This window comes from Stegodyphus dumicola, chromosome 6 (genome assembly GCF_044657685.1).
Source record: "Stegodyphus dumicola isolate Sdum_Otavi_A_Nest chromosome 6, ASM4465768v1".
Classification (NCBI taxonomy): Eukaryota; Metazoa; Arthropoda; class Arachnida; order Araneae; family Eresidae; genus Stegodyphus; species Stegodyphus dumicola.
In genome coordinates, this window is record NC_140773.1 from 146,673,468 (window position 1) to 146,699,284 (window position 25,817).

Genomic DNA, 25,817 nt, shown 5'->3' on the forward strand with positions numbered 1-25,817 from the left:
TCTTTCTATAAAATCTCTAATTTTTTTCATATTTTTCAAAGCTCGTAGTTTTTAGGAACTTCGTAGAAAATACAGAGAATCTGTAGTAGTTGGAGTCTATATATATACACTCTGTCACATATATATATATATGCATCCAAAATAAATTGAGCCACAATCACAAAACTCAGCAGGAATGTAGTATGGTAAGAGATACGTAAATGATTCCAATTTCGACGGCAATGAGACAAGGGTAAGCGCGCTATGCGCATAAGAGATGTGCAGCTAGGAGAATTTATGAATTTTAATGCCATAGGACTATTCAAATGAATCTGTCAACCTGTATGGATGATGCTGTGACTAGAGATGCCTCTGAGATGTAACTGATGGCAGTTATTAAACTTTGAGTAGGGGCATATAAAAGAGCTCAGAGAAGCAAGCAGATCAAACAGACGTATGAGGCGCCATCTTGGTCAGAGCGATATGGTAGTGGCTCAGTGTTGGCAATAATGAATCACAGAAGGAATAGTCTACCGTCACGGAGGGTCAGAGCATCACAGGAACACAAAGGAACTCGAGAATCATGCAATCATAACAGTGGCCACATCCATACCAACAACATCACTAGTATTGATTCTACGCCACTTACCATCTTCTAGGCATCCAGTGGTATCAAGGGAAACCATAAAGGGAGGTGTCTGGGCGATGATGGTATATGCTAATATATAATGCTGGTCAATTAAGATACCTATCACTCACTCCATATCATTGGCAGTGTCGTCAGCTGGATTTTTGCCAAACTCGGGCAAGCTGGAGTGCAGACGAGTGAAGGCGTGTGATCTTCAGCAATCAACCCAAATTCAGTCTCAATGCTGATGATCAATGCACATGTGCATGGAGGCAGCCATGCCAGTAGTCCGATATAGCATTTGTTGTCGAGCGGCATACGGCGATTACACTAGGTTTGACAGTGTAGGGAGCGACTTGTTGGGACACGCGATCACCTCTAGTCGTCCTTCAATGCATCATGATGGCTCGTATTTATGTGGACGACATTTTAAAGCCAATTTTACTGCCTATGCTATTAAGTCGCCCAAGTGCCATTTATTAGCAAGACAGTGCTCATTCACATACGTGTAAATCTCCCAACAATGTCTTCAAGGATAAGACGTACACCTGGTGACCTTAGGTCACCAGACTTCTCACCAATACAGCATGTTTGGGACATGCTTGGAAGGCAACTGCAACCGTCCCAGATTATAGTTGAATTAAATGCCCAGTTGCAAAGATTATGGCATGATCATCCACAGGGGCTCATAGGTGACCAACTTAATTTAATGCCATGCAGTGTTTTGGCTTGTACAGCTGCCAGAGATGGCTGGTTATACTACTTACTGATATGTAACCTTTTCCATGCCATAACTTCTTAATAAAACCATCTTTCATTCTGAATTTGTAAACATGTTTCCTCATACACTACATACTTGTTCAATTTTGTACTGGCAGTTCATTTCCTTTTATGTGCATATACTTTTCTGTAACCGAGTGTATTTATCTGAGGCTTTGGGAATGCTGCAGACATGAGATACTGAAGCACGAATTGCAGACTTAACATATTTAATACAAAGCAGTCATAGCAGATTTAACTAATATTAATTTTATTTTAGTCAAATATTTTGCAGCAACAAATAACTTGCATAATAATCATGCCTGTTCCAGAACATAAAATTTTTTAGGTTTCTTGTGATAAGAAGAGAAGCAGCAAGCAACATTTTTTAGGTTTCTTGCAGTAAGAAGAGAAACAGCAAGCAATCTAGCTAAGACAAGAAACAGGAGCAAAGTGCATTGTGTTCAGGAAGAAATCTCAATTCAGAATTGCTTAGTTTCAGTTTCAGTACCATTTACCTGGACAATTAATAAAACTTCCAAAATTATTACTGGCAGAAGGTAAGTTGTTTTTATCAGAGCATTAAGTAAAAATTATATGATATGGATTAATCTAGATATGATGAAATCCAAAGAAAGCTGTTATAAGCAATTACTATTTTTAGAATAGACAGAGTAAACACCCAAAATGATACATACGGAGGGCATTCACACATTTTTGTAACTATTTTGATTTTCTCCATGAATTTAAATATTTATTTTAAATCAAATAAATATAAATGTGACTTGGATCATACTTAAATAAGGTTTTATAGTCTGCAGCATTAAAAATATTCTTTTCTTTAAAAGGTCGCTGAAAAATAAACAATGGATTGAAGGCTAGATTTTTGCACAGTCTGAAGAGAAATACTCTTATTCAGTTATTAAAAAAAGATGTGAAAAGCATAATTTTAATATTTCTACAAGTAAAATAATTTATATGAATATGAGAGGAAACATCAGTTTACCTCTGACTGGGAAAAAGGCAAAAAATGCATACCCAACAAAGGCACATACAGCTCTTATTAAATCTAAAATCACATCTCATGTCTACATTCAGATTTCCATATGAAAATTATTTGGCAGGTGAAAAATGGAAATATATAGTTACAATTGACGAGGCTTGGATATACTTACCTGATTGAAATAGAAAAAGATCGATTTAAAATCAAAAAAGACGAGAAAAAGACTTGTTGGTTCAGAGAAAACAAGGAAAGTTTTTCTAAAAGTTTTATGGTTATTAGTGGATTTTCTTATAACTTTAAGGAAAGTTAAAAAAAAAAAAAAAAAAAAAAAGTCAAAATTAATTATGAATGCTATCAGAAATATGTTTTAGCACCTATTTTTAAAGACAAAATTCTATCTCGTTACACAAACAATCTTCACTGTGTTAAGTTCCATCAGGATAAGGCTCCAAAGCATACCTCTAAATCTACTCTCTATTTTTTGAAAAAATGAGAAATGGAACTGGAACCTTTAAATGCATCCCATCCAAGTCCCCTGATGTGTCTCCTATGGATTACTGTGCATTTGTACTTTTAAAACAAGCTCTTTATAAGAGGCATCCCAAAAAATTAGATGGACTGTGAAAGATTGTGAAGGAGGGCATCAATCCTGATGCTTTTAAGAAAAGGACTTTTATCTTGGAAATAAAGATGTAATATAATAGTTCAACAAAAGGGCTATCAGACTGAACATAGAAAATAAAATTCTAAGGTTTGTTAATATATAAATCTTTGCAAAATTGTTACAAAAATGTGTGAACACCGTCTGGATACCAATATTTACAATACATATATGCAATGAAAAAAATTTTGGTGATGCAGATGCTGCATGAAAAAGTAAATGCATGATGAATAGGTTTTTGCTGAAGCCTACTTCATTGACTGAAACAATAAAACAATGCATACATAGATTTCAAACATTCATAGAAATACAAATGACAGCAGAACCAGAAATATCAAACATGACGTTAACAGCACACTGGCAAGCAAGCTAAAAATGTGCAGATTATGACACTTGACTAGATTCAAGAATAAATAGTGAAGCTATGGTTCTTCTTTTTATGCGATTAAAATTTTGATTTTCACATTTTAACATTATTATTGGCTGAAAGTTTTTGAAATGAATTTTAGCATTTTGTACATTATATGCGTTAGCAGCATTATACAGCAGTCATATGACACGGATTAATTTTGAAATCGATTATTTCAAAAAGATTTGTTATAAGCATAATATTATTTCTAGAATATGAATGGAAATTAAACAGATAACTTATACGGCGCTCACAAGATAAAGTTAGAATTCTATTTTACTTATCCTTTATCTAGTGCTTCTCAATTATAGTATTTGAATTTTTATATTTCCACAATAATCAGGTGTTACCAGTTTGATTTGGCTTCTTTATAATACAACTCAAATTTAATTACAACTTTCAAATGGAAAACGTCCCTGATCAAAAATAATTAGCTGTAAGTAACTGATTATTTTTATACATTCAAAAGAAAGAAATCACTAAATTAATTTACATCCTTCGTTATTGTGAAACATATGAAAGAAATACAGTAAATATACATCTAAACCATTCAACATAGTGAAAACGGTATTTAAAAAGAAATATCCAATTCTGAAAAACTTCATTTTGCAAGAGAAAGTTATAACAATAGAACATTATTCAAGGTAAATTTTATTCGTATATCACAATTTTTTAAAAAAAAAGATGATCTTAAAATTAGACTAGTTTGAAAAAAAGAGTTTAGTTAATAAAGTTATTTATTACAACAAAAAAATTTATACACAGTATAGTAATGTCTAAACTGCATCACTTATTCCTTAATGGTTGTTACACTTTTAAAGATAGAACAGTTAGATATCTAAAAAGAATAATAGCACAGTTAGATATCTAAAAAGAAAAATGAACAGCTCATCAGCATGTGGGGAATTGAGCTAATTATGTTGATAAAATTTAGAAAAAAAAAAAAATAATAATAACATGAAAGCAGCAGCGTTAATGCAGGTAGTAATCACTACCAGAGTATCATTTTCTGCCAACATTTTGGTAATTTTTCAGTCTTCAGCCCAGAAACTTGGCGGGCACGAGCCTAAAACAGATCAACCTCATTTCTGATGTCCTGTTCAGAATGGAAGATAGGATCAGCAAGATGTGGCTGCAGGTGTGAAAAAAGGTAGAAGTGCGAAGGAGCGATGCCGGGGCTATATGGTAAGTGTGGCAAAAGATTCCATTCAAATCTGTACAGAGTCCAGCCAGTAAATACAGACACAAGTGGTCTTGCATTATCTTGATGGAACATTACCTTTTCCTGCCAGAACTAAGTTCAACGTTTTACCTTGATAGCAGCCTCAACACGGACTAGCATCTCACTGTACACCTTACTGTTGACAGCTTTATATTTTTCCAGATACTTCTTTGTGGATAATACCACGACAATCCCACCACATACAAAGCATGAGCTTTTTGTTACTGAAATTGCACTCTGCAATGCTGCCTACGAGCTCACCGGGCAGAAACCAGCTCTCTTTTCAGCCTGTGTTGTTGAAGTAATACCACTTTTCATCACAAGTGAAGATCCGGTCCATAATTTCGTCCTTGTGTTGATATTCGAGCAAATTAGTGGAGGCCCAAATACGTTTTTCCTTATCTGCTTGTGCATCATCTCATGTGGCATCCAGTGATTGAACTTGCACGTCAAGTTTATGCGATAAATAGCGCAACCATTAGACATGGCACTAACGTCTAACTCCTTAGCAAGCTCACGAGTGGTTGCAAACTGATTTTCTTCCACAAGTTCTCACAGGCAGCCCTCCTCATTAACATCAGTAGGACAGCCAGAGCTCCCAGCTTTTTTATTGTCAAAGTCCTCATTTTTGAACTTTTGGTACCAAGCCTTCACAATGTAAGTAATATGATACAAAATGGAGCTGTTTACACGATTTGGTGGCATTCTAACTTTTTGTAACAGCACTGGAAATAAATGATGGTTCTAATCTGGTAACGTGATAGTTCCATTTCAGAAAATTTCAACACCTCGTACTTAACTTTCAACACTCGTTCCATTTCAACACCTCGTACTTAATGATATTTTTTTAGATTTCACAACACCACATTCTACAGCAAATCTTTCTTTCAAATGCCAAAAATTATTTCTCAAAATATGATTAAACATGCCAACACAAAGCCCAGATGTTACTTGTGGTGACGAGAAACTTTCATTAAAACCCAATACTATCATAATTCTTTACTTAATTCCTTTTTAAGACAGGCAATTTTTGTTTGCAAGTTACCATTTAAAACATTTTTAATTTACTGTGAATTTTTCATTATCTTATTAATTGATATATCTTCACAGTGTCATATGATACAAAATGAGTGCTTAAAGCTGTACACATGATTTGGTGGCATTCTGACTTTTTGTTATAGCACTGGAAGTAAATGATGGTTCTAATCTGGTAACGTGATATTTCCATTTCAGACACCTTGTACTTAATCTCCCTTTCCCTGGCTTACTGGGTAAAATTTCTGATTTTCCTCAACATTTTTAAAGTTTAAATTTTTTACGCATTTTTCCTAAAAAATTTTCATTTATGCATTTTTCCACAAGTGAGAATCTGATTTAGCATAATGAATCTTGAACTGATCAACAACCAAGCATAATGAAAAGATAATCAATTTATTATCAAATCCATTAAAGAAACATTTCGATACCATTGATTAAATGACAATGTGTTGCCCCAAACTGTGAAGTGGTTAGTGTCGCTGACTGCCCTGTCAAAGGGCCCTGGTTCAAATCCTTTAAAAGGCATGGATGTTTGTAAATGTATAGTGTTGGTACGGCATGGTGGCACTATAAATATGCGGCAAGCCAAAATATCCTCTCGTGTGGTGTTGTGGAAGGGGAGAGGGGTGGGAGACCCTCGGACCCATCCCCATGGGATGCTCTCCGTCAAATTTTGGGGTGGAACTGAACTAAATCGCACTGTCACTTGAATGGTGCTCAAGGCTGTTGCCAACGGGAGGCACATTCTAGCGCTCCTTGCCATAAGGAATTTCATGGGCTTGGGTTAACTACGTCAAACAAGTGAGCACAAGCAACAACAACAAATGACAACTTTATTTTATGTATGTTATGAATAATAAAGCCTTTTAATGATTTGTTAGGTTTATTTTATGTGATTCTTAAAGTTGCTGAATAAATTATATAATTTAAAATTATTCTTCCTTAAACTTCACTTCTTTATTAAGAAAAATTACAATTGGAATTGCATAACTTTGTTTCAGAAAAACTGATTCTATAATAAAATTGAACTTGGGAACCAATGAACACTGATTTCTCCAAATATTAATATTTACGAAAATATCAAGTACCTTTTTCTTTCCAGCTGAATTACTCTCATCCAGTTTTCTTAACAGAGAATATGAATTTGCAGCTTTCTGTTTTTCATCCATTTTTTCTTCTTAAGAGCTATAAAAGAAATAAACAAAATAATAAGAAGGAAATCATAAAAAAATATTATCATTTAAAAAACAAACTTTCTATGCTTCACTGAAACATCTCTATTGCTTAAAAAATACATTATGCATTAAAAAGGGATACTTTCTAACTATCCGCATCCCCAGCAAAAAGTCATGAACTTGTTGCCAACTTTGGATAGAAACATTTGCTTGAGTATCTTTACATCAGGGCCAGGACGAGGGTGAGGCACTTGCCTCAGGTGAACAAATAGAAGGGGTGCCAAATTACAAATTAGCTATTCGATCAAAAATTCAGAATTTTTTTTTTAAATTTATTATTTTTAACTTTTAATTTTGGAATATATCAGTGAACAGTAAAAGAATTTTGTGTTATAAACAATCCAGTTAAAAAAGAAAAACTAATAGCATTAATTTATCCTCAAAAGATATGAGCTTTCACAGTAGTGTACATAATATTTTCTAACCTTGAAATTTGTTATTGAAAGTAGCTATAAGGAACTAATTACACTTTGTGTAATGAATAGTTACAGACTAAAAGTTCATAGAAAATATTATATTGCCCACATTAGTTGTTCTTTGCTCTTTTTACTTAATCATAACAAACTTGCCAAAGTCCACTAACTGAAAATAGACAGGGATATAAACTGCTGAGTTTAGCAATTTCATAAACTCCTTCTAGAATAGTATCTGAAGAATAAACAAAGGTGACTGAAAATGAAATGTGCCATATTATTATTAATTGCACTTTTTTCCCTCTCTCTCTCTCTTTTTTTTGGGGGGGAGGGAGGAGGTATAAAATTTCCCAATAAAGGAGGTGCATAAATCGAAATTTTTGTCTTGCATTCATAGTCAAGTTGCATGGGAATTGTTCTGTTTCGTTTAAAGTTAATTCTGAAGCAGATGCTGAAAGATTAAAAAAATGCTTCATTCTTTGTTAACTTAAATGTAAAGATATAAGGTAAGAAAAATGTTTTTAATAATTCTATTGTTTATATTGAAACAATAAAATAAAATTTTCAGTTTCAGAGAACTAAAAAACGAGGGTTAAAATTTTGAGTACTTTGTGGAAGATTTAAGACAAACTGTTCTGGCTACTTCTAATGTATTTAACTGATTTTGACATAACAAATATCTTTTAAAATATTTAGTTTTATTCCGTTGACTCTAACGGGATGGATATAAAAATATACTTAAGAGATATGCTTCTTGCTAAAAAAAAAATTTAAGAAATACTCGTTGCTGTGAATAAAAGTTAATGATAAACACCTGTCATAAACGCAAAATTTAACACAAAGAAGTTTCTTGAGTTAATTGATGAAGCACAATAAAAGTAAATATAAAATATGTGATGCAAAAAGAAAAGTTTAAAGTTATAGAAAACATTTAGCAGAAATAGCAATAGAAGCTCCCTAAGATTATGTACTGTGCAGACATAGATGACAATAGTTTTAAACTTAATCAATTTATTAACAATATGTATAGAAATATATTACAATATGTAAGAAATAAATATATAACATTATATAACAATATGTAAGAAATAAAAATACAATAAATATATTTGATCAATAACAGAAACTTAAAGAGTGCAACATAATCATTGTCAAAAAAAATTACACTTCGTTAACTATTCATTGACCCCAAGGGTTTTTCCTTTAAAGAATATTACACTATTAATGATACAGTAAATATATTACCTGTTCTATGAATACTGGCATTCAATACACGAATAACCACAGACAAAACTATGCGATTAATTTGAATTTCACTTGACTAAAAAGATCTATGTTTTTGGCCAAGAAGGCTCCTGAAAAATTAAATTAAACCTTGAATGCACTTGAATTGGTAAATGCCGCTCACTGCAGTTGCTCACAGGAAATCACAGCTTGGAAAAACATCACTGCTAGACCTGAAAAACACTTGTATTAATGCTGCCGCCTTCAGCAGTTGCTCACTGGAAACCACAACTTGAGATTTGGTGCCACTTAACCATGGAACAGGATGCCGCCCATGGCAGTTGCTCACCCGAAACCACAACTTGAAATCTGATGTCGCTTAACCTTGGAAACAGGATGCCGCCCATTGGAGTTGATCACTGGAAACCACAACTTGAGATTTGACGTCGCTTAACTTTAGAAAAGCCAACATGGCCCGGAACCACGGTACTTATCGCTGGACGACACGCATCGCAATAACGTCTTCCAATGAGCGCTGGAACAGCACACCAGGAACAATGAAAAACAGGAACAAAAAGGACTAAGCCATTTCCATTCCATTTACCGCTGTTATACTGGGCCTAGCCTGCATGGATTTTTTCTGCATTTTTCCAGTTGTCTTTAAATATGGCATCCTGGAGGTAAAAATATCAGTGAAGGTGTCACAGAGACAAGATATGAAAAATAAAGAGAAAGGTGGCACTTTGCCACTGCAGAGTATTACATCATGGGGTGGTGTAACATGCAATTCAAATACAAGTGGAATATGCAAACATAAAGAAATTACTAACATAAATTTAAATAGCAAAAAACAGTTCTTCAAACAAAAGTACCAGATAAAGAGTCTTGAATAAATGTAAGATGTTCAAGTATTTACATTTACATAGAGAAGATAGTCCAAAGTAGAGCCATGTCATGTGATGTCCAAGAGTACATGTCATTGGCTAGGGCAGAAAACATAGTAATTTTTTTTAATTATCTGCCGTGTAGAAATATGAAAACATATTTTTTTTTTTCATAATTGTAATAGTCCTGGTAAGTGAATACTGCGATAATTGTACACACAGAGTTCATAAAAAAGCTGTGATTTTCAAATTGAGCGATGGGCGGAGCTTAGTAGTTAAAGTTCATCAGCCGTAGGCACGCCCAGATAAAAGGAACTAATGCATGTAGATGTATTTTAAATGCAAAAAAGGTTTTCATACTTGAAAAATTCATCAGAGATTAAACAGCAATAAATATTTACAGGTATATACAAAGAAAACATAGAATGGCTTGCAGGTATAAGATAAGCAGCAGAGAGATGAAGAAAACACGAAGTCCATAGTCACGTGGGAGGTCACCCTCCCGAGCTGTGGCTCCGGTGAATGCTGCTTGGTTTTAGAAGCACAATCTATGATGGGTAGTTTTGGTCAGAATTTAAATAAGAAGCTGCGAAAGGTCGCAGATATTGATCCTCTGGGAGGATGACATAGTTGAAGATCTTGAAATAATTTAAGTGTTCACAATCGAGAGCTTTATGGTAGAAGTTTTCATTTCTCCTATGGAGACTGAAGGGTTCAATTCGAAGATCACTGTGAAGCACAGAGTTCCTTACGTAGTAAGGAGCATTCATAGCAATATGGAGAAATTTGTTTTGAACCACCTGAAGCTTGTTGATGTCGGCTGGCTTGGCCGCATACTAAGCAGGTGATGCATAGGTGAGAATAGGTCGTACAGTAGTTAGGCAGATGAGTCGCTTTTTGTTGAGATCAAGATTTGAAAATTTTCCCAGGATGGGGAGGAGGCAGTTGATTACTTTCAGGGCTTGATTTCTAATATTACTAATATGCTGGGTCCAGGTGAGCTTGTCATTCATTGTGATTGATGCCAAGGTATTTTGTCTGATGCACAATGGGAACTGCTTTGTTGAAGAAAAGTAAATTATTCGTGACAGGGCAATTCCGCTTTTTTTCTTCTAATCAGAAGGAGTCATGATTTGCTGGCATTTATTTTAATCTTCCACATACTGCACCAGGTTTCCATTTTCAGGGTAAAATTCTGGAGGACTTTGATTGAGTGATTGATGTTAGCAGATTTCACAGCTATTGCCGTGTCGTCTGCATAACAGGCCAAGATGGAATTTGAAGAATATATTTCAGGAAAATCAACTGCGTAAAAGAGATACATAACCGGGACAAGAACACTTCCCTGTGGGATGCCACTTTTGATATTTCTTTCAGCAGAAAAAGCATCGTTTACGCAAACTTTAAAAGTCCTTTGGGTAATGAAGGAGTAGAGTATGTGGAGAAGTTCAGTTTCGAAGTTGAATTTCATGAGCTTGATGATTAAATCCTAATGCCAGACATGGTCGAAGGCTTTCGCCACATCTAATATGAGGATAGCCACATTTAATCTATTGTGCAGCGCTGTACCAGCAAATTATGTGATGCGGACAAGCTGTTTCGTCGTGAATAACCTTCAATGGAAACCGAATTGCTCAGGAAGGAGTGCGTTGAGATGGTGCTGTAATCTTGTGAGGATTATTCTTTCGAAAATTTTACTGAGAACTGGGAGCAGTCTATATCCGTCTGTTTGAGTATGGTTTTTCCCCGGTTTCGGGATCATGATAATCTTCGCTGTCTTCCATGCAGTGGGAAAGTAGCAGTTTGTAAGTGATGCATTAAAAATGCTGGTGATTTTACAGATGAAATTAGGTGGCAAGAATTTGATAGATTTATTTGTGATTCTGTCGATTCCAGGGGCTTTTCTAGGTTTGAGCTTTTTAATGATAATGGAGACTTCTGCCAGAGTAGTTAGTGAGATCAGGTTCTTGACAGTGGGAGAATTAAGCCAATCTTGGATTTTAGTAAGGGATGCTTGTTCAAAATTTAAGTCACATGGTGATAAATTAGGAGAGAACTGCTCCCCAGATGTGAGGCAAAAGAATCAGCTTTTTCCTGGTTCATAATAGCTGGGTTCCCATTGTGAATGATAGGTCTATTTGTAGCGTAAGAATTTTTAAAATTTTTAACTATTTTCCATAGTGAACCGTCCTGTGCATTAAGATTGTTGAGTATTTCAGTCCAAATTTCTTCTTTGAAATTATTAATTTCATTTCTGATTTTTTAACTGAGCCGATTTCAATTTGTGGATCCCATGTCATGATATTCCTTGCGTTGTCGTATCTTGTAATATGTGCTGCAAGGGAGGCATAGAGCATTATCCTTGAGCACTAAGTCAGAGCGATGCGAGATATTTATACATGAAGGAGGCATGACGTCCTCTCACAGCAGCCAATCAGCTGTCAGCACTACTCAGCTTTCCAGATGATGTAACTTCGAGTTTCGTTTTTGCATTTTAATTAGGCTGGAACAGTCCGTTCTTAATACAAACAGCGGCAGTGGAAAAGAAGTAGAAGTAATTGCTATATCCGTTTAAAATAAGAACTAAACCTTATGTAAAAGTTAGAATTATTTCAAGGAGGAGAGATGATGCAGAAAAAGGGTTACAATAGATCATATTTTCAACAATATGAAATTTCATTAAATCTTGTTCATTAAATCTTGTTATGAAATTTCATTAAATCTTAATTTTAAAATTATGCTTTTATTGTCAAGATATCATCTCGAGATATTTAGGAAAAAACGTGTATGACAGCCAAACTACTCGTATATTTAAATTAGATGGCATATAAATTTCTGCTCAAGCTTAAATAAACTTTTCCACAGGGGTGGATAGTTTAACTCATGAAAGGTCCTGTGAATATTAAAGACTGATTTCAGTCATTAATCTATTATAACGATGCTCGCAAAACTACAGTACAAAGTCCATATTCCAGACTCGTCTGGACTTCGGCTATTCCAGATTAGGGGTTTTTCCGGATTATAGATCATCAATTTAATTCTGGTAAGATGGCATGCAGAAATTATAAATTAAAAATATGAAACTGTAATTTATGAAATAAAAAGAGCAATTATGATCTAAAGGGTATCAAAATTTACAAAAAAAAAAAAAAAAAAAAAAGCTTAATACCGTTGCTTTTTTTCTTTCTGACACCAGTTGCTACGTTATTTTCTTCCTTCACGTTCGTACGGGGTTCGTAGATTGAGTAAATAACGACGACACTTAATGAAGTATCAAAACACACCTTATTTACCAATATCAATCAGGACAGCTCCAAAAGAACTTTTACAGTCGTCGAACATCTACTATAAACATGCTGATACGATCAGCTACACAGCCTTCAGGTTATTAGGCTATCACGGTGAAGACAGCTTCACTGCAAAGCACCAGAGTACAGCACCCAACTTTGCTTGGTCGTTCTCGGAACTCCACGTACTCTCAAGACTCTCCACGCTACAACCTGCGATGCACTCGACGACACACAGAGCACTGCTCCCGACTCTTCAGTTCGGTCGTTCCCGGAGCTCAACACGCTCTTTCGACGATGCACTAACTGCATTACATTAAGAGACCCCTTCAGTGAACTGGACGACCCACTCAGCACTCGCTGCCCAGCTGTCAACTCGATCGTCTCCGCAGGGATTGACTAACTAGGTGAGACACCAACTCGATACTGACTAGACGAGGCACACTCACTCGCCCTCTCGATAAAGCACACTGACTGACTGCAGACCAGCAGGGTTTATATAGCTTTCGGCCTGCGTTCAAGAACATTCTGGGGTAAACCGGTAAGAATTCGTTCCAGAAGGTTCTCCAAACATCCATGGTATATCGCTAATTTTGTCGCCGAATGCCACCAAATGGTTGATTTCTCGCCAAATGTGACAACCCTAAAACTGCTTTGCGGGTAAGCCATCTTCCCGCACCGGTACATTTCATAACAATAACAATATTTATTTGTTTACTTTATTAAACATTTCTTTCGTTGCTTCGTTTTTTGTGCTAATATTTTCTCTTTAATTCTATAAACAGACATAATTCCTTGCTCAGGTACAAAGTTCCACTATTCAAGTCCCATAATTGCTGTGTCGAGAATAACAACTAACTTGTCAATCGAAATTTTTTTGTTTTCAATAACCTCTGTGTCACTTTCTTCACTATCAAAAGTGGTATTTTCTGGTTCTAGAACCATACTACAGATTTCGCCATCCGTTAATTGATTGATGATTGGGGCAAAGTCGTCACAATGAAAAACTTCTGTTATATCATCTTCATTTAATACCGCTTAAGGAACAGCACAATCTGCAACATTAACTGAAATGCCTTAGAATCAGTAAAAATAATTTTAGTCTAGCTTATATCATCCGTTATACATTAAACACGCATGCGTAAAGCATACGGAAAAAAAAAGTTTGTGGCTTTGAGGTCCGGATTATAGATCATTCCGGATAATAGACGTCTGGATTACAGACTTTGTACTGTATACGCTTCAGAAGCGATGCTTTTGTGGAAGATGTTCTGATAGAATTGTCTGATATTCAAGGTACAGAAGACTAAATGCAGTCAATCTGATCACTAAAGTAAACTATTTGAACAAGTTTCCTATGTTACCACTCGGCCACTTCTGAACGTTAACATTAATGGAAAGACCAGAAATGTAGAAATTATTACTAGTACAGTACAAAGTCTTAATCTGGACTCGTCGGGACTTCGGCGATTACGGATTATAGATAATCAATTTAAATCTGGTAAAATGACATGCAGAAATTATACAATTAAAAATATGAAACCGTAATTTATGAAATAACGAGCAATTATGGGTAGGGTACGAACTGCGCCAAATTTGATCGAAAATCCCCGTCCCCTCTTTTTTTTTTTAATCTACGAACTGTGCGACGTTTCCTGTCCCCCATGTCTTTCCAAGAAGATTGGGTGCTACAAAAAGTCGTTTATCGCCATTAATGGGACATTCTATTGAGACAAGCCTTTATTTTCATTTATCAATATTGTAAAAATTGTGCATGTAAAACTAATATTAATTCAAAGTCTGGCGTGTGCTAAAAAATAAATTTCTTTTACACTCATTTTAAAGTTTTATGATGCTTAAAAGAATGATAAGCCAGATCTTTTTTATTCTCTGTAAGAATTAAAAACTTTCCAAACTGTAGATTTTAGTCGCTGATATATATATTAGTTTTGAATAGTAAAATTGATAGATTAATGACTTACACAAAATTGATACATAATCAGCGTATCAGATAACGGATTTGTAGCTCACCTTAAATAAGTTTCTTGTCTAGAAAAATATTAACAAATCTTCTTAGATAGCAGAATGGTTTTAACTTTCAAATTTACCATTTTAGGTAAACAGTTCTAATTTAATTATAAAAATTATCTTTATTAAATCTAAAAATTGGACTTCTTAAGTCGTTCTAAATTCACACTAATATTATTGAAATATATTCCCGTATTAAGATTTCCATTTTTAATCATGGAAGTTATTTTAAGGTTATTTAACTTTGTTACAAATTCCATATTTTAATACTAGAAACATTTAAATATTTATTCTGTTTTCCACCTGATGTACTTTGGCATGCATTTAATTAATAAATTGATAATTATGAGCGTAATCAGAATTTTTATAATTAACAAAAAAAAAAAAAAAATTCAAACTCCCTTATATTCATATCCTGGGATTTTCAGTCTCTATTTTAATCCATTCCTTTTTCACATATTGTTGCACTGTACTCAAGTTTTCATGCATGTAAAATTTATATAATTTGTATTGTATTTATGCCAATTTATAATTAAATGATAATTTTTACAAATTCTTGCTTCATAACTCTAGTTAACAGAAGATGTTTCTAACACCTTGGCAAAGCTTAATCTTCAGCATGTAGCTTATTTTCTAATCTAGTTTCAGGCTGAATTATTTGTAAAATTAGTTACTTGAAATTATTTGTTAACAAAGATGGTCGCTAAATCACGCTAATAATATTTCTAACTGTTGCAATTTATAATGCAACGAGTTCATACGATTTATAATATAATTCATTTATAATTTTCTCAGCAGTATTGAAATTAATAGCAGCTGCTGATAATGTTATACATTTAGATAATAATGATTTAGATTGCCATTGCCTTCTTCACTCATGCTTTTATGCTACTTCCTAATATTTCATAATGGCATACAGGTAAGTTTAGCTTATTCATTAAACATGTAAATCTCTAATTCAGCCCACTTTTGTTCTTACATGTGCTGTATCTTCTATTTTCTTTAATATATTGTTCAGCCTAATTTCAAAAGGTCTTATGATCAAGTGGAAAAGTCACTAAACATTGGTAGTTCGACCTGAGTTTCTAGTCCCAGTGATCCCCTAGCTCTTTCTTTTTTTGTACTTATTTACTGTGTAAAAATGTATAGTAAAAATTTCAGTTCATGAAGTAAAAATACTTTTAAAAGTTATTCTTTAAAAATATTGCAAAATTTTTCACCTTAGTGTATCTTTTTACAAATTCCTCTGATAAGAAAAAGTAAGGAAAGAAATTAACTTGGTTTCGGTGATTCATACCTCAGTGCAAATTATGTGTAACTTTTTCCAAAAGCATAGAGTTTAGTATATGGATATCAATAAATTATGGATTATTTCTCATCTAATTTTCTTAACATTTTTATTCCAGAATTTTCCTTTCACACTGTAGTGTTTAACTTTATGCATTTTGTATAATAATTTACATTTGTTTATAATTTTACGCGAATGAAAGTGATTATTTAATTGTATAAGCTTTGCTGAAACAAAATTCTATCACTTGCGGTCAAGAGAGTATTTGATGTAATAACTCTTATATATTTTCTTTGATAATTTTTATTTAATTTCTTTCATTTATGCATTACTACATATGTAGTTCTTTTCAAAAAATATTTTTCTGTGCCGCTATGTCCGTATTTCAGTTTCAAGGAATGCGTGCTCCATGTAGGGTATATAATGCTTAATAAACTTATGATATGAAAGATATCTAAATTCTCTTCTCATTTTTACTGTATTTTTTAAATTTCGACCCCTAAGAAATTTACTCTAGAAATTGTTTTCATGATTTAATATTTTATACTTATTTATTTATTTTATTCATACTTTAGCATTTTCTTTAAGTTTATCCTTTATCATGCTAACCTGTTTTTAAATATTTTTCTCAGCAAATATATTTTTCACCAAGATAGTCAAAGAATCGTTCGGAACTGATTGAAAATTTAGCTATTTAAGTAATATACACTGACTTCCTGTTGTAGGGGTGAAAAAGGTCAGAGCCAATAGTTGTGCTCATGAAAAATGCCTTGTAGCCCCCATATGTTGCTACAAAGATGAATTTAATGCCTGCAAGAGTATTACGAAAGTCCTCTGAAAATTTCTTTTGTGTTACAGAGCAATTAACAAAAGTAAATCTAAAGTGATGTATAAAAGAAATTAAACAAACAAAAAAGAAATGATTTTTCACAGACAATTCAGTGTTTCTCATAAATTAATTCAGTTCTTACTTCACGACAAGGCAAAAATACATAAAAACTCAAAATATCTGTATTAAAAATTACAAAGTAAATTTTAAACACTTATTTCCTGGAATAAATTCCAGAAAGGATTAAGCATGACTTAATTCGCAATAATAATAAAAGAAGGTGTTATCTTTGTTGTTGCCAAAGCTTAGTTTCTCTAGATTAGCAACAAATCCACTATTCATTTATAAAAAATATAGTTCTTCATTTTTATTTTCCTCTTGGCTACAGTTGGCTTCGAAAAATAAAATTGTAACCCTGTAGGCAACGGGGGAAAGAAATTTTGATCGGCGCACTTGGACTATAGCAGGACGAGGGGGGTGATTTTCATCAGCGCAGTTGGAGTACACCCCAATTACAATCTAAAGCAGTGCTCCGCAACCGGTGTGCCATGAGTAGGATATAGGTGTGCCGCAACCAAATACATGTATTTGACATTTTGCAATTTTTTGTATTTAATATTGTATTCATAATGTATTTAATACACAATGACAATTTTTTTTTCCTTAATAATGTCTATTTTAAATGTTTTTATATATTTCACCGTTGTGTGGTTGTGTGTGTGATTGTAAGTGTGTCAGCATTTGAATTTTTTCGGCACTTCCTTGATAACTTGGAACTCAAAAATATATAACTTTTTTTAAGCGCAGGTATCACATTGATAATTATTATGATTGCATATAAATAAATATGTTATGGTTTTATAATTGTATATTTTTCAAATTAAAAACAAAAATTTATTGTAAATTTTGTGTATAAATCAATACATATATATACATTAGCTTTTGGTGTGCCACGAAATTCCAGAAAGATTTTTTGTGCGTCGCAGGTGAGAAAAGGTTGCGGAGCACTGATCTAAAGGGTATCAAAATTTACAAAAAAAAAAGCTTACTATTTATTTGTTTACTTTATTAAACATTTCTTTCAACGCACGCATGTGTAAAGCATATGCTATTCATAGTCGAAATTAGAAAATTGAAACCAGAAAACTATTTCATGTATATTCGTGATATTTATAATGACGAGGAAATTGATTTAAATCATAGCGGATTACATCGAGATGAAACACTACATTTAGTAACGAATTATAAGCCGAATAAAATAAAAATATCTGCCTTGAAGATGAGGATAGTGCTGACAGATCAACTTCCAGTTCATTGCACGCTGCGACGTCCCCACCCCCACACACAGAGCAGCGTGAAATTGATAAACAGATTTCGGAATGGTTAGAGAAACAAATCACCTCTCTGTCACTTTCTTCATTCCTTTATCCATTTTTTGCAGCAATTCCACTTTTTGTTTGATGGACATCGAAACATGTTTCGCTTTGTAGATCCTTTGGCAGCTCCAGAATTGGAAACTCTTTTTGACATAATCGAAAGTTCAAGCTTACTTTTTATAAAATTGTTCTAACAGTGTGCAAAAAATAATAAGCCAAATTCAATAATAAGATTAAGGAACAACACAATCTGTAACATTAACAGAAATAGATAATTGTAATGCTATAATTAGCTTAATAAAGCATTTATAAATAGTTTTCAAAAGAGAATCTTATTCATAGTTGAACAGAAATACGAGTATTAAATGCTACGTCAAAAGAAATTTATGGCACAATAATATTTTTAAAATATTTTCTTAATACTTTTCGTTTCATATTTTTTCAATTTTCTTAATACTTTTCGTTTCATATTTTTTCAATTTTAACATTATGTAAATTTCACTCAACAATAAATTTTTATTAACTTTCTTATGACAAAAAGCAAATTTCTTAATCAAAATCGTTCAAAAATTGATTTTTTTACAGATGGCATCGAAAAAAACCCAGTGCTGCTGAATACAAAAGAAGGGTAAAATTAACCCCTTAACTGCGATGGGCGTATATACGAGGGCCATCCAGGAAGTAGATTACGTTTCCGTCTGTGTCCGCTAGGGGCGGGGCTAGCACGGCCATCTTGGGGTCAGAGCGTTGCGCAGCTCAGTCTGCATCTAGCCGTGCTAGTGAGAGGTTCGTGCTGTGCTCCGTTCAGATACTGTGACGGTTTGAAATGTCTGCGTTAATTGAAAATCCCGCGAGCTGCGAGGTGTGCTCAGTAATAAGGTTTCTGACTGCAAAAAACTGTAAACCGATAGAAATCTATCGGCAGTTTCGTGAAGTGTATGGGGACAACATTATCACTGAAGGTGGAGTGCGTCAGTGGGTCATAAGATTTCAAAATGGCCGAACCAATGTTCACGACGAAGATCGAAGTGGGAGACCCAGCATAGTGACCGCCGAACTTCTCGAAAAAGTCGATGCTAAAGTCCGTGAAAATTGAAATTTCACAATAACGGAACTTTCTTTGAGTTTTCCACAAATTTCGCGAAGTTTGTTGCACGAAATCATCAGCGAAAAGCTTGGTTACCACAAGTTTTGTGCAAGATGGATTCCAAAAATCTTGACAGAGGACCACAAAAATCAGCGAATGGCTGCAGTGTTGAACTTTTTGGACGCTTACCATAAGGATGGTGACTCTTTACTCGATCGCATCGTTACTGGTGACGAAACATGGGTGAAACATGTGAACTGTGAAACGAAATTGCAATCAATGAGTGGGGGCACACAAGTTCTCCCCAAAAACCCAAGAAATGCATGCAAACAATGTCGGCAAGGAAGATGATGGCGACTGTTTTTTGGGACAGAAAAGGTGTAATTTTGGTGGACTTCCTGGAAAGAGGCACTACAATAAACTCTCAAAGGTATTGCCAAACTCTCCAAAAACTCAGAAGAGCAATTCAAAACAAGCGCAGAGGAATGTTGAGCTCTAAGATCTTGTTGATTCACGACAACGCCCGGCCCCACACGGCAAATGTCACTCGTAAAGTTCTTGAATCTTTTAAGTGGGAGTTGTTTCCTCATCCGCCGTACAGTCCCGACCTGGCACCGAGCGACTTCCACCTATTCCCAGCAATGAAGAAGTGGCTGGCTATGCAGCGTTTTGATGACGACGCACAGCTGCAAGAAGAGGTAACAAAGTGGTTGAAGGCGCAGGCGGCCGAATTTTTCGACGAAGGAATTTCCAAGCTCGTACATCGCTACGATAAATGCCTTAATTTGTATGGTGACTATGTAGAAAAGTAGTATTTGAGTGTGGCTTTCATCTGTATATAATAAAATTTGTTTCCTATACTTTGTTTATTTTTTTATTCCAAAACGTAATCTACTTTCTGGATAGCCCTCGTATATGCCTTGCTGAGCTGGTGCGTTAACTGTCACAGGCATATATATACGACCTTCCAAAATACTATCATTTGCTTTGCACCGCTACCTGTAAAATTATTCGCAAAGCACCACAATGACCTTGACAAAGTATGCAAAGGAGGATACTATTTCAGAGAAGTGGGGGGAGAAATTGGAGGAAGGGATGTGTCTAAAGCCCTGTGTTAAGGCAGAAGTGATCTGGCAACCACGATGGGAGAAAACGACAACGTGGTTAGCTAGCGGCCCTTATTAGTGTGCTTGACTGCGTGATGGGAGGTGCACCTATGCGATGGCAAGAGTGTCCATCCAAACAGAAGTTAAAAGAAATAAAGCTACAGTCCATTAAAGCTTAGTGTTTGTGTTTCATGAGTATGTTTATTCTCGAACACAAATTGTGGTCCGTGCAACCCGGTAGGAAGATTAGTGCCTATGGATAAAGTGCTGGTTAAAAAGCTTAAAGGTGAAGTGTTAAATTGATAAAAAAGTGTGATATGTTACTTCGCATTCGACATAAAAATTAGTGTGTGTTTGGATTTACAAATTTCGGGTTCATTTGGATTACCTCAAACGGAGGTAAGTGAATTTGCTCATATGTTCGGTATTATTAATTAACGTTAATTATGGAAGCATTTTTAATTAAGAAAAGAATTTTAAAGTCAAATATAACAAAAGCGACATCAGATTTCGAAAAATATACTTGTGATGAATTTCAGTTACAACTTTTTGAAAATAAATGTGCAAAATTTAATAATGAATGTTCAGATATTTTTGATAAATTATTTGTAATAGTTGATGAAAAAGAGTTTGACAAATATGTAACTGAACAACAAACTGTTCAAAACAGTATTGATACTTTGTGGGTTAAGGTTAAACGGCAAATGTCAAAATTTAGTGCTAAAGATGCAAGTAATGTAAAGATTGAAAATACCAGTGCACAAGGTATGAAATTACCTAAATTAAACTTGCCGTCTTTTAGTGGAAATATTCAAGATTGGTTAAGCTTTTGGGATCTTTTCATTTCAAGCATTTATAATAATAATGCATTATCGGATTCCCAAAAGCTCTCGTATTTGAAGTTATCGCTTCATGGCGAAGCAGCTAGGATTATTCAATCAGTCACAATTTGTGACAATAACTATAAAATTGCTTGGGATTTTTTAGAAGAGAGATACTCCAATAAACGTGATCAGGTTTTCGCTCAGATAAAGCGTTTCATGTCAATTTCTCCCATACAAAATGAAAGCCCGTCTTCTATTTTGAAATTAGTAGACACGGTGAATGAAAGTGTAAGGTCTCTGGAAATATTAGACCAAAAAATAGAGGGATTCGCAGAAACATTTCTTGCATATATTTTGCTGCAAAAATTGGATGTTTCCACTCGTCTTTGGTGGGAAAGAGATTCAAAAACAAGTGAGTTACCTAAATTATCTGAGCTTATTACATTTCTAAAAAATCATGCTAGAACTTTGCAGTCGTCAAAGTCATCTAATGTGTTTAATGCAAAAAAGGGTCAACCTATTCAAAAGGTGACTGCCTTAGTGTCAAATGTTAAAGGTCAAGATTTTAAATGTATTTGTTGTAAAAGTATCAATTTTCACAAGTTGTATAAATGTAATTCTTTCTTGAAAATGACTGTAAGTGAACGTCTTGAATTTGTTAAGAAACATAAATTATGCTTTAATTGTTTGGGTTTTAATCCGACTCATACTGCAAAGAACTGTCGTTCAGAATTCAGCTGTTCAAAATGCATGAAAAAACACCATAGTTTACTGCATTTTCCCAATCAAGACATTTCGCATTCACCTGCTACTATAGCGAGTTGTGTGGGGAAGGAGGAAGCACCGGCTAATAATTCTGACCCTCCTTTAGTAGACAACTCGAATCTAAACCCTGACGCCAGATGTTTTGAAATGTTATCTAATTGCAACCAAATAAACAATTCGGAATTTAGTGGTTCGTCTGTAACTGCTTCACAAGTGATTTCGAAGGAGGTATTACTATCTACTGCTATTATTTATGTTAAAGATTCTTGCAGGAATTTTATTGCTTGTCGAGCTTTACTTGACTGCAGAAGTCAGTGTTCGTGTTTCACCTATGATTTCGCTAATAGGCTTGGAATAAAAGGGAGTAAAATTAACATATCAATTTCATGTTTAAATGGAAAAGCTCTATCGGTAAAATCCAAGCTTACTGCTGTGATATCAAACAAGCGTGATTACCACCGTGCTCTCGAATTCTTTGTTGTACCTAAAATTAATGATTTGGTACCAGTGAATTATTTTAAATTTTCATTTTCGCAGCTTCCGCAAAAGATCAAACTAGCAGATCCTCATTTTAACAAGCCCCAGAAAATAGATGCCTTGTTAGGTGCAGAATGCTTTTATGAACTATTGAAGGCTGATCAAATTCATCCACGAAATTCTAATTTAACTCTTCAGAATTCCGTATTTGGATACATTGCTACCGGTGTAAATGTTGGTTCAAATTCAGGCAATACAATTCAGTGCGGATTTATGAAAGTCGAAGAAGACTTAAATTCACTAATCAAGTCCTTTTGGGAAATTGAGGCTGTTACAGAATCTCTCAAACTAAAAAATAAAGAAGATGTAGAATGTGAGGAGCATTTTAGAAAAACCCATCAGAGGGATATTGAGGGTAGATATGTAGTGACGCTACCATTAAGGCAAGATGTTCATTTGGGTGATTCTTCGCAAGTAGCCACCCAGCGGTTAAATAATTTGTGGAAGAGACTAGACAAAACCCCTGACATGTCTAAGATGTATTGTGAGTTCATGAGTGAATATGAAGCGTTAGGGCATATGCAAAAAATGCAGAGTGTGACGGAAACTCCTAAACACATAATGCCTCATCATGGTGTTTATAAGGCAGACAGCAGTACAACTAAGTTACGAGTGGTATTCGATGCATCGGCTCCTGTATCGTCTGGTGTTTCATTAAACGACTGTTTGATGAATGGAGGTGTAGTTCAAGATGACCTGTTTGCTATCTTGCTATGATTTAGAAAACACAAGGTGGCTTTCACTGCTGATATATGCAAAATGTATCGGCAGATTCGTATAGATCCTGAGCAACGAAAACTTCAATGCATACTTTGGAAAAATACGTTGAATGATGCATCTAAACTTTATCAATTACTTACTGTAACATATGGAACAAAATCAGCGCCTTTTTTAGCAACAAGAGTGTTGAAGCAGTTAGCCTTAGATGAAAAGGATAAGTATCCATTGGCTTCTAAAACGACACTCAACGATTTTTATGTTGATGACATTTTGTCTGGTGCAGAAGATGTCACCTCTGCTGTAGAATTGCAGCGGCAGTTAATAGACATGCTACAATCTGCGAAAATGGAATTGCACAAGTGGTGCTCAAACAAAAAAATTCTTTTAGAACAAGTTCCATTCAAAAAACTAGAGTATCGTTTTGGAGAATCTTCACAAAGCACCGTAAAGACTCTGGGTTTAAGATGGAATCCAGAAGAAGACTCTTTTAGTTTTACTGTGTCTAGTTCGTCAAGATTCTGTACAAAACGCACGGTTTTGGCTGATATTGCTAAACTGTTTGATCCTTTAGGTTTCCTAGGGCCTGTAATCATGCGTGCTAAGATATTCCTGCAAAGGCTGTGGCTTTTACATCTAGAGTGGGATGATCCACTTCCTTTGAAAGAGCGACAAGAATGGGAGACATTTCAAAAGGCCCTACCAGAGTTGAAACAAATCAAAGTCCCTCGTTGCACTCTAATAGAATCAATTAAAGAAATTGAGCTCCACTGTTTTGCTGATGCTTCAAAGTTTGGATATGGTGGAGTAATTTACTTGCGCTGTGTCTCTAAAATTGGCGAAGTTAAAGTGACTTTACTTTGCAGCAAATCTCGAGTATCGCCTATCAAGGTAATAACCATTCCTCGTCTGGAGTTGTGTGCAGCAGCGCTCCTTTCCAAACTTGTGTGTAAGGTAATAACATCTTTGAGTTTATATGTTGACAAAGTTATTCTGTACACAGATTCAACAATTGTGTTAGCTTGGATTGCTACATCTCCTCATCTTCTAAAAGTGTTTGTGTCAAATAGAGTAGCTCGTATCCAAGAGCTAACTAAGGATTTCTGTTGGCAACATGTCAGAACAGCAGACAATCCAGCTGACCTAATTTCTCGCGGTCTGAGAGCGGAAATTATTGCTAACAACTCTTTGTGGTTTCAAGGACCAAATTTTCTGCATCAACAAGTCATTAATTATAGTGTTAATAATAACTTTAAAAATTCAAATGAGAACTATGTGCACGAACTGAAACTTATTTCTAATGTAAATTTGACTGTAACTGTTAAAAATTCTCTTTGGGATTATGTTTTTAGTATTACTAATTGTTATGCTAAATTAATTAATGTTTTTGCTTATGTTTTAAGATTTATAAGAAATTGTAGATCCAAGGAAAAACAAGTAGGTCATCTGACAGTAGATGAGGTTTCGTTAAGCGAAAATAAATTACTTTCCTTAGTCCAATGTCAAAACTTTCCTGAAGAATTCAAGAACTTAAGTAAGAGAAGGGAAGTATGTAAAAATAGTCAGTTAAAATTTTTATGTCCCTTTTTAGATGAATCTCAAGTTATTAGAGTAGGTGGTAGACTGCAGGAAGCTAACTTACCCTTTAACACAAAGCACCCTGCTGTCCTGCCAAAAAATCATAAACTGACTCATTTAATTATGTTACACTACCATATTCGAAACTTTCATACTGGAGCACAAGCGCTCTTGCATAGTGTGAGACAAAAATTTTGGCCGATAAGTGGGCGTAATCTTGCTAGAAAGATAGTAAGAGAATGTGTTACATGTGCCAAAGTAAAACCAGTATTGCTGGATCAAAAGATGGGAAATTTACCATTAGAGAGACTGAATCCATCCTTTCCCTTTAACCATACTGGTGTTGACTTTTGTGGTCCTTTTGGTATAAAGTATACAACTCAGAAGAAGAGCGTAGTGCACAAGATTTATGTTGCAATTTTTGTTTGCCTCTTGACTCGTGCAGTCCACCTCGAGATCGTTTCAAATTTGTCTACAGAATCATTTATTGCTGCTTTGAAGCGATTTATTTCTAGAAGGGGTAAATGCGCAACCTTATTTAGCGATAACGCTCGAAATTTTGTTGGGGCTAGCAATGAATTGAAGCGACTCTACAATTTGTTGAAATACCCTGATGAATTCTTAACCAAATATCTGACATCTGAAAGAATTCATTGGAAGTTTATCCCTCCCAGGGCTCCTCACTTTGGAGGTATCTGGGAGGCAGGTGTTAAGTCGTTTAAGTTTTATCTTAAGCGTGCAGTTGGGAGATTAATTTTTACATTTGAGGAGTTTCTTACAATTTTGAACCAGATTGAAGGAATTTTAAATTCACGTCCAATATCCCCTTTGTCAAATGACACTAATGATTTAGAAGTTCTTACACCCGCACACTTTCTAGTCGGGCGACCTTTAACATCAATAACAGAGCCTGATTTAACTGATTTTTCTGATAGTTCTT

General features: G+C 34.6%; 1 protein-coding gene across 1 annotated transcript in view; it reads right to left on the minus strand.

The window, feature by feature from the left end:
- LOC118181281 (uncharacterized) overlaps positions 1 to 25,817 on the minus strand; it is a 289,332-nt gene that overhangs the window by 235,997 nt on the left and 27,518 nt on the right. The window contains exon 2 of the mRNA XM_085818979.1: positions 6,788 to 6,884. Within this exon, the coding sequence (XP_085675105.1) occupies positions 6,788 to 6,868 (81 nt within the window). The 5' untranslated portion in view covers positions 6,869 to 6,884. The remainder of the gene's footprint in view (positions 1 to 6,787; positions 6,885 to 25,817) is intronic.